This window comes from Choristoneura fumiferana, chromosome 18, assembly GCF_025370935.1.
Source record: "Choristoneura fumiferana chromosome 18, NRCan_CFum_1, whole genome shotgun sequence".
NCBI classification, from domain to species: domain Eukaryota; kingdom Metazoa; phylum Arthropoda; class Insecta; order Lepidoptera; family Tortricidae; genus Choristoneura; species Choristoneura fumiferana.
The window spans coordinates 12,151,087-12,162,122 of NC_133489.1; the positions used below are offsets into that span (position 1 = coordinate 12,151,087).

The 11,036-nt window shown below is 39.4% G+C and overlaps 2 protein-coding genes across 2 annotated transcripts in view; both read left to right on the forward strand.

The window, feature by feature from the left end:
* tapas (tudor domain-containing protein 7 tapas) overlaps window positions 1–11,036 on the forward strand; it is a 63,744-nt gene that overhangs the window by 33,528 nt on the left and 19,180 nt on the right.
* LOC141438374 (beta-1,3-glucosyltransferase-like) lies at window positions 4,865–7,920 on the forward strand. Its single transcript, XM_074102232.1, has 5 exons — window positions 4,865–4,874; window positions 5,028–5,137; window positions 6,300–6,491; window positions 7,006–7,154; window positions 7,701–7,920. The coding sequence occupies exons 1-5, from the start codon at window positions 4,865–4,867 to the stop codon at window positions 7,903–7,905; spliced, it is 666 nt and encodes a 221-aa protein (XP_073958333.1). The 3' UTR covers window positions 7,906–7,920.

Consider the following 11,036-nt stretch of genomic DNA (forward strand, 5'->3'; position numbering starts at 1 on the left):
ATGTTCGTTTGAAGTGTGTGCTTTAGTGGCCATCTGCATTTTTATAAGATGAAGCGACGGGAATGGCGCCATTTGCGAATTCTTGTTACTTTTTGTGATTTTTCACATCAGTTAAATATTATTCGGCTAATATTGTGAATGTGTAAATTGATTGGTTCATTTATGGTGCAATTACCCATAGATGGCTACACAAATTAATGTTAAATTTTACATATACATAAAACATAATCCAGATTATAATTTTGTATATTTAGTCCAATCAAATAGCTGAATTAGATATTAGTAAGTATTATTTAAAAATTTATTTAAAGAAGACAGACAACGGGACAAGAAGCTAATCTAATTTATTTAAAAGTGTATTGTCTATTTGAGAAAATAAATAAATAAAAAAAGAAAAATACTTAAAAGTGTTATTTATTCTAGTGTGTCTTTCACCACAGATTTTCTCTTTTAACTTAAAGAAATAGATTTATATCTTTCGTAACCTAGACTTAATCTATTATAGAAATAAAAGGTCTTTTATTTTTCATTCCTTTCATTATGGATTACTAATCACATACCGACGGTTAACAATCAATAACACCTAACTACCATGCTAAAAGATGGTAGATAGACGGTATTGTAGATTAGGATAGTCGCACAAAATGGAGGTATTACAAATTATTATTTATTAGTATAGCTTTTTATCAACAATTCATACTTCACTAAGGTGTCTATTGTCCGCTACTGAACTAATCTAGCAGAGCACTGGCGGTGGAAATCTGTCCTCTGAGGGGACAGATTGAAATTGCTTTGTGCTGTTTTGTTACAAGCAGCATACAAGTTTATGTCTGATACAAATAGTAGGAGTACAGTAATAATAAAAAGGAAAATAATGGAATGGTTTTTTGGAGTCTTTTTGTATTTTTTATTTCAACTCCAAATTTTGTTACTTTTACGGGTATCCCGTGAAACCATATCGAATTTGAATTTGAGTGAATTATATAATTTGATTGCTTCGTAGCGACATCTCTTGTCTGGGTGAGCGGTTGGTTCCGAAAGAGTTTGACGTCTCGCGATGAGAGCGGAACATAGATGTCGCTAGTGCTGCTGCATAAGTGCTAGTGCTTGTGATAAGTGCACCTTCAGTGAACAGTTTTAAAAGTAGACTAGACCAAATACTTAAAGAAGAGAGACTAAAAACACAAGTGCAGTGATGTACACGCATCAGCTCTACTGCTAGTGTATCATTTCAATAATAATAATAATAATAAGTAGCGTAGTAGAAATAAGCCAACCTGAGATATGTATGCATAGGAAAAAATCGTGTCTAGAGTCCTGTCCAGCGGTGGTGTAGGGGTTAGCACGCAGCACGGATTGCTGAGGACCTGGGTTCGATTCCAAGCGCTGGTATTTTTTTCTGGTTTTTCTGTGCATCCATGTCTCAGTTTGTATTTTCGAAAATAATGGAGTTTGTTAACTTTCAAAATTTGAAAACTTTTGATAGCTATCCCTCTTGAGTTCATTTTATACTAACTCTTTCCTGATTTACTTCATCATACTTTTTCAAAACATCTAATTCATCATCATATCAGCCGTAAGACGTCCACTGTGGGACATCATCTGGTCATCCATCCATCTCGTTGCTGACGTCTACGCTGCACTTGCCGATCCGCGATCTCCATTCGAGAACTTTTTGGCTCCAACGCCCATCTATTCAATTAACACTTGAAAAGATGCCTCAAGTCTCAATCTATCTTAACATACTCAGTAAAAGTATGAGTAATATTCCTTGCTGCAAGAATTAGTTCAAAAACTTCAAGCATGATTAAGGGGACCAATACCCATCGAAGTTGGGCCACATTAATCTTGCCAAGTTACCCTCAGACGGCGTTCAACCGAATAATATATGTGATGCGCTTACACGGTGAAGGGTGAACCTAATTAAGATCCCGTCAAAAACATATAAATGTGAAAATGAGCGCCAAGTTGGACAACAAGATGCATGGTTGTCAACTGCGCTAGCAAAATTGTTGCGATTCAAGTGGACGCCTAGTTCTATAAATATTCTAATTCCTAGAGTAAATTTTAGAGTACTTTACGTTACTATGGCAAAAATGGAGCCCTTCTTAGATCACGTTGTTCCTGTCCGTTCGTCTGTCAAACCTTTTTTCCCAGGAATGTGTGGAGCTATCAAGCTGAAATGAATTATCAAATACTCAGGTTTGCTACCACTCAAAGCAGTGAATAAATCAACGCAATCAGAAGATACAGTCATTGAAAATGGTATTTCCATACAAATTCCCGGGAAATCAAAACCTATAAGGCACTTCTAGCTGTCTAGAAACTTGAAAAGTATCTCTTAATATAGTAGCTCTTATAGCACCACAAATATGAAAATCTGAAAGCCTTTATTTTTTTGTCTGTCAGTCTCTGTCAGTAACCATCTACATAGAATGAACCCACATTGTATTATACAGCTTTTATTTAGTTTCACTTGTCCCGTTGTCTGTCTGTCTGTAATCAAATCTTGCAAGTTAAATTCGACCAACTTCCAGTACCTACTTGGATTGACTTGAAATTTGTTATACTTATGTAAATTGCGTAACACTACGATAATCTGATAGTCACATCCTGGTAGTCCGGCCAGGAAAAAAAAATACCACGTTAAGTTTCTAGTGGTGGCCTAGTGGTTAGTCCTATCGCCTCTCAAGCAGAGGGTCCTGGGTTCAAAGCCCGGCTCGCACCTCTGAGTTTTTCGAAATTCATGTGCGGAATTACATTTGAAATTTACCACGAGCTTTGCGGTGTAGGAAAACATTGTGAGGACATCGCACAAACCTGCGAAGCCATTCAATGGTGCGTGTGAAGTTCCCAATCCGCACTGGGCCCGCGTGGGAACTATGGCCCTCCTGTTCTGAGAGGAGGCCTGTGCCCAGCAGTGGGACGTATATAGGCTGGGATGGTGATGATGGATGGTGGTATTGTACACTACTGAAACATTCCGATCCTGTTAGCAAAAGCTGAACAATTATTAACGATGACTCATCGCCCAATCACGTAAAGCCACCCAACATCACTTATCAATATAGGGTTACCATCAAAGTTGGCATTATCGGATTATGATAAATCGGCCCGCCTGACGCGCCGCTAATTTGACATGCATTGGCCATTTGAGAATGGAAACCTGACGTGCCTCTAGGCCAGCAATTCTCAAACTGTAATCATGAATATCTCTGCACGTGAATTCCTTGTAGCCACATAACTTATCATAAGAAGTACTTATAGAAATTTCCATTCTATTGTCTTTGAGAACGGTTATATCGACTTTCGGTTCTCCCCTCAATTATTTTAAGAAAGAAAGAAAGAAAATACATTTATTTAACGCCATAAAAAACAAACATAGGAACAAACATAGAACAAATAAAGACATACATGACGCTAAACAGGAAGAAAGAAGATGAATGTGATGATTTTAGAAGTATCTTACTTATTCACACACGCACGCACGCACGCACGCACGCACGCACGCACGCACGCACGCACGCACGCACGCACGCACGCACGCACGCACGCACGCACACGCACGCACGCACGCACGCACGCACGCACGCACGCACACACACACACACACACACACACTACTGCTTTTTCCCTACTTTTGTTATTGTTCTAAATCATAAAACATATTTGTATGTACAACATAGTATAGTTAGTTTGTATTGATAAAGATTTTTGTAATGGAAGAGTGGGATCTCCTGACACAGGTATTTATACTTACTAGGAGATTCCAACCTCTGTACCGTAAACCATGTACTTTTAACTTAATAAATATTTTTCATTTTTTTTTCATCTTAACGTCACATGCTCGATTGCTTACAATGAAGCCGTAACACATACTGCTAATGCAGTTTATTAATTGATTGCGTATCAATGGACTTTTTTCTGGAATAAATTTCATTTCTTTCTTTTCTTACTTGGCCGGTCTTTTGAATGAACCGTTATCCGGATAACTTTGACCACCACTGCTCTAGGCAGCTACAGACTGCTATGCAAGCGTTACTCGATTATTTTGAAATATTATTATGATCTGGTTGACTAATGGATGGATAGTGTTAGAAAGAAAGAAAGAAAGAAAATACATTTATTCACTACACAAGAGAACAATATTATTAGGTACATAAAAACAACACAATAAAGGTATGTGTCATTGCGGTTGTGAATCGGACACTGGCTCAGCATAATGCTGAAGCGTTAAAAACACCCCAGCGCTGATTTTCAGCCAGCACCGTCGGCAACCCTCAGACCGTTATAAAAACAAACCGTGAGAAAGTGTGTAGTATACACCATTAACTACATAAGACAACATAAATAAATAGATAATTTGTTAACTATAAAACTAATTTATTGTGTGACTTTAAGAAAAATAAAAATAAATGTGTGTTAGTTACAATTGATAGCATTCAGTTTGTTTTTCGCTTAGTTAACGACTAAGTAGCGAGGTAACTGGTAGATACAGCCAAAAATAGGACCGGCGATTTAATAGTATAGCTGTATGTGTGGTGGAGTAGGAGAATATCGTTAGCAAACCTGTACACGGCCAAGTCCCACAACCAGTACAAGCTCTCTCGTTTTGAGGAGAGTTCTGTGTCTTGCAGTGGGATGTACGAGTATATAACATGTCTCTACCCTCTTGACAAGGATGAAAAGAACGTGTAAGTATTCTGTTTGAACCTATGTACAAAGCTTTATGCCAATCGCACAGTATTAACGGAGAAATGGCCGATTTACGATTTAATACTTGGCCCGCGTATACTCGGGATTTCGGTCTTTGTGCAGAGGGTAGAGACAGAGACAGAGACACGTAGTATAGGTCGAGATAACGATGATGAGACGTACGTACATACATAGGTACACCTATGTTATCCACATCTTGGACTTAGAAAGGCACTAACGTCGAAGATCTTTGTCGGGTTAGTAAAACTCCCTACCTCTTACCGCTAAGAATTCATTCAGGTTTCATGATCATAATTTTTTGTTTGTTACAGATTCGAGAAACGTCGTTTTTGTTATTATAAGCCAGCAGGAGCCTTACCTAGCGAGCGTGGCGTCTCGTCTCAAGCAGGAGATCGAGAGTCAAGTCTTTAGGATCGAGAGGGTGAGCTAAATAGAAACAAGGATGTAAGAGAGGAATGAAAAACCCGTCCAAGTGCGAGTCGGTCTTACGCACTGTCCGGGTTCCATTCCATACAAATTTGTGCTATCGGAGCCCCTATCTTATGCAAAATCATTTTAGACGGTTACCTACTGACTGACCTAAATATACAGACACAAAAAAATCAAGATTTCAGAGTTTTCTTTTGTTTGGGTTAAAAGAGCTACCTTCAAACCAAATTTCAATTTTCTAGGATAAACGGAAGTACCCTTTCGGTAACGGTAATTGGTATGGAAACACACGTTTTAATGAACTTCCTGTAATCCTAAAACATAGAGATTTTCCGCCATAATGCTTTTGACCAAGTCAAAAGTCAAATCAAGTGCTTAGGAATTTTAAAAATAGAGTGGTTTATAGCTCTATTAAACAATTAAACAATGCGTGGAACAATTGAAGAATGATCACAAGCATCCACCAAAGCATTGCGAAGGAAAAATTTAACAATAGGATAGCTGCGCTGAGTAGGGCTAGGAGAATAGAATCAAGTGTTGTGATTCTATTGATGGATTTCTTTGCATACCAAGGTATGCACAGTTCTGATCGATGCATAACCTAAATTGTTTCTAAAGCTAGGTTTAGACGAAAACAGCGCTGGCTTGCTATTGGCCGCGTAAGTATAAACAGTTTTTCAAGACAAACCAGCGCTAGCTGCCAGCACTGGCGGGAATAGAGCGCCTATTTTGCAAGCCAGTGACCTACAAGCCAAGATCCAGGAATGAAATGAATCCTTGGCATCATCTTAACAACACGAAGCAGGCCAGCACTGGCTTGTCTGGTGACTGGCGCCAGCATTACTAGTTTCGTCTACAATCTTGCAAGTTAAATTCGACCAACTTCCAGTAGTTGGATTGACTTGAAATTTGGTATACTTATGTAAATTGCGTGACACTACAATAATCTGGTAGTTATATCCTGGTAGTCCAGCCCGGATCGTCTCCACAGGACGGAACTCTCCAATAGTTCATGGCATCAACTGGAAACTTGGTATGCAAATGTAGTTTGAGTGACAATACAAGTACAGTCAACAAAAAGTACAGTAAGCAAAAAAAGCTTGTATTAAAGATTATTTTTTTAGCAAAAATTTATTATCAAACGTATTACACAGAGAAACCCTCAAGTGCTCCTGACCCATGAAGATCTGCCGATACCTGGTGGTTGGACAATCATTCCGCTCCTCAGACCCCTGATAGACAAGTACGAAGGCAGCGATGTCAGATGGGTCATGTTTGTCGAGTCACATACCGCAGTGCGTTGTGAGAAGCTTCTAGAAGCCTTAGCAGCTGCTGATAACGATAAGGTAAGCTGAGCTCATATAAGGAAAAACGTAGGTTATAAACACTAATAAAAACCAACGAAAAATCTGCGGTAGCCCAGTTATTTGACTTATATCGTCTCAAGTAAAGAATCGTGGGTTCTGAGTTTTTTGTAACAAAATTCCTAAATGTCAAACAGACAAAATTGAAATTTATTGTCAATAAAATATCACATCACATTACCTAATATCCAAGGTGGATTATAAAAGTAATGATTATATCGTGGACAGGGATGTTTGGAAATAATTCTAATCCGCATTGGCGATCCATTACTGCAAAGGGCGAATCTACCTACTGTATTAAAAATGCAAATGCGTGAAATACTATTGTGATGGAAGTCGTTAAATGATATAGTAAATTTGTTTAAATAAAAAATCATTGTTTCTTTGCCGGATTATTCTCAATAGAGGTTTTTTGAACTTATAGATACTTCAAAATTCATATAGCCTAAATGGAATGAAGTTTTTTTTTGTCTTGACTTTACTTTTGTCGTATTAGGACATCGAATGGATCGGCTACCCCCTAAGCGACGACGAGCCGACCATCATCCACCACTTTGCCATCTATGAAGAGTTGGAGGAGGAAGGAGGGTTCGTGTACCCGAACTTCGCGAGTGGTTTTGCTATGCGAATGAACCTAATAAAAACGTGAGTTTTGCTATACACCATGGTACCTACAACATTCAAGTTCAGTCAATATACTTTTTCAAGAGTCTAATCTATCTAAGTATGTCATTGGTTTCATAAATTTCATTAATTTATTTGTTTCTGTTATTTTTTATTTGAATGTATAGGTACCTATGTACTTGTGTTTGGAATAAATTCATTTAATTTTCATGACAGAGTATCAAATCGGGGCTTGCTTAAAAAAGCGTGTGACTATTTTTTTTATATAAAAAAACGAGGAACGGAGATCCTCTTTTTTTTTAAAGTTTGTTAAAGCGAGGTTCGCTAGCAAATGCTTTTGCGGTTGTAAAAAATCATGGTCCTCAGAGTTTATAGGTACGCATCCCTAGAAAAAGATCTTGTCAGACAACAGATAAACAGTGAAATGTTCTTAGGTTCATTTTCTCCTTTTGAAATTTGAAGTACAGAACAGTATATTAAAAATATCGATCCCTCCCAACTATATCACCTATTCCGTGACTGTTATGGTCTATACTTATGGCTTGTTTTTCTTTTTCCATTTAACAGCCTCATCGACCGAATAGCTAGCGGCCAGCATGCGCTTGAAGCCGATTTCTCCATCGACCCTGCTTATGAGCTAGCTCAGCTCGTGTACGGAGGGCGGGACGACCCTGGGCCGCTCCTGACAGCTGACCCGAGCTTCTGCATAGTGTCTGGCGATAACTGCGCGACTTACCCACGGCAGTTTGATACGTGTGTGAGTATGAATTAGCCGGCGAAAACCTGAGGCCGTAGCGTCTAAAGCCCAGTTTAGACTTTCAAGAAAAATCATGCAAGTCGCATTACATTGCGGCGTTCGATTGACCACTTTTAAGTCGTCCGCTTTATGGAATCTCAATGTAATCCAACTTGCACGATTTATCTTGCAAGTCTAAACTTGCCTTAGCACCCGGGCGCCTGCGATCGCTTTCTATCCTCATCCTTTACTGTGTGAAAGAAATAGAGAAAGACAACAAAGCCTCCGGTTAGGTATACTACGTACGAGTAATAATCAGAGCCTGCGGTGCCATAAGTCACCCACTGGTACGAGAAAGATGCGTTTTACTTTTTTAACACGCTCTTGTTAATAACCCACAGATATAGATTACACTAGATTACGCAAATGCATCTCTTTCGCGTGTCCGAACCCCGACCAAATATCGAGGTTGGCCCCATACAAAGACTGACAGCTAACTGACTAATCATGACTAGTGACCGACTCGAGCCCCACGGCGCGGGCGGGCGGCGCATTTGAATCGATTTTGCGCGGACATCGAGGAATTCTTATCGCTAATTCGGTCTTGAGACGTCACAGTAGATACAAAAAAAGTGACACGGTTGGTTTTCATACAGATTGAGGTGTTTGCGTTATCTAGTGTAATCTATATCTGTTGGCACTACGAAATTCAAAAATCGAAGTTCGTATCGTACCATCCCTTTCACTCTAGTATTAAATAATATAAACGTCAGCGGGACGGCAAGATACGAAGTTTGAATTTTGCACTTCATAGTATAGGGCCAGGTCAATTAGGTCCGTTTGACAACTTTGACATTTAGCAGGAAGAAGTAACAAATTACACACACACTCTCACATATTCTCGCATAATAGGATTACCGACCCATTTAGATACTTTATTGGCGGTTGTTATTATTAGTTAACGACTGGGTTAATATATCGAATGGGGAGGCCTTATCAACCCACGTACGGATTTAATGTACAATCGAAATATCGGAATTGTGATTAGATCTAACAATAAGGGGCTGTTTCACCATCCATTGATTAGTGTTAACTGACGGTTAAATGTGATTTTGTTCGAATAGACGGAGATGGCATCACATTTAACCGAAAGTTTGTAAGTCTTTTTGTTACCTCATCACGTCTAAACCACTGAACCGATTTAGATAAAATTTAGTGTATATGTCGGCGGCCGATCGTAAAATCCGCCAGATCACGAAATTCCTAGGCATATCGTGAAACGCCGCCATTTCATGATATGCCTAAACGTTGGCCAGGCATATCACGATGTGCCTGAGAAATAATACGGCAGATCGATTAGAGCAACGCATTCGTCGATATTCCTAGCTCTATACCGGGCACATCGTAAAATAGTTTTTGGCCACTGGTGGCGCTGCGTATGCAATGGCGGCCGTGACCAGCTGACCGGTCGTGTTTGTTTAGCGCGTGAAAAATGTCGGCGTCGCAACAAAATGATCCTTAAACCGAAACTAGTGATTGAATTCAAAATAGAAGTGCAAAAGAAGCTTTTGAACATCAGCTCCGTTCTTTTTATGTGAATCAAACGGATTCTGTGCACAATATGAAAAAAACCATGGACTCTCGTATGCTGTTGCTCTCGTACGCGTATGTCGATGATCGTATTTTAGAGGTTAGTATTGTTGATAAATAAAGTATTCACTAGTTGTTATTTATTTATATAGAAAATTTAGGTACGACGAGCGAAGCGAGGAGTGGTTAGTATTAATTGTAATCACGACGCACGAGCCGAGCGAGCGAAGCGAGCGTGCCGCGGCAGCGGCCGGCGAAGTGCCAAAACCGATATGGCGGCGTTTCATGATATGCCTAGGAATTTCATGATCTGCCTAAACTGGCCAAATCATGAAATGGCGGCGCTTCATGATATGCCTAGGAATTTCATGATCTGCCTAAACGTCACTAGGCAAATCGCTAAACGGTGAGTTTTGAACGATATGGCGGATGTCCCTTAGCCAATTCATGAAATGGCGGCATTTCACGATATGCCTAGGAATTTCGTGATCTGGCGGATTTTACGATCGGCCGCCGACATATAGATAGTTTGCGTCCCGGGGAAAGACATAGGATAGTTCCCCGGAAAATTGCATAGTTCCCGCGGGATAGTGAAAGCGAATTCTACGCGGACGGAGTCGCAGGTAACAGGCTAGTCAAATATAAAATCAATTCTACTCTTTTGCCGCAGAAAGATATCCCACTTCCCACTAATATAATAAACGCGCAAGTTTGTAGGTCTGTATGTTTGTTTATTTGTTTGTTACTTCATCACGACCGCTGAATTTGGTATACATTTACAGCCTTATTCATAAAAAATCCTTAATTGAGGTTTGATCGGTCTGTTACTTAGCAGACTGATTAAGCTTGTTAGACGGTTGTCAAGAAGTATGATTCATAAACGCTTGCTAGCAGTCTGCTAGTTGTTGAGCTGCTGATAGACGGATTAGACGCGTTATGTTGGCCACCTTGACAAATCAAAGACAAAAAATGGCCTAATCGATAATTAAAAAAAAAATTGACAGCAGTGACAGCAAATTAGCATAGGAAAAAAAAAGCGAGAAGTTTGTTTTCCCGCCATTTCTGATCCGCATTTTTATGTTGTGCAAAAAGCCATAATTATGTTAATCATCCTAAATTTTTTTTTCATATTTATTGTTAATTTATTGTTGCTAATTTAGAGGATTTTTGAATACAAATTCCTGAAAATAATTTTTCCTGTTTTTTTTTAATCTTTGCGTAGCCCTGCCTTCACTTTAAATATCTTCGGTATGGTTTTTTGCTCTTGTCAAAGTCAGCTGTTCAAACTTGTGGCGGCCATTTTGTGACTTAGCAGGGAGATAAAGGAGGGTCTACGGTCCTCTAACTTTAGCAGAGCCTTGATCGACTGATTAGCGCTAACAGACGTTTATGAATCATGTTTTTTAGCATTGGGCCTTCAAGGAGCCTTCAAGGAGGCTCTAACTTTTTATGAATAAGGCTGATATAGTTTGCGTCCCGGGAAAAGACATAGGATAGTTCTCATCCCGGAAAATTGCATAGTTCCCGCGGGATAGTGAAAACCGAATTCTACGCGGACGGAGTCGCTGGTAACGGCT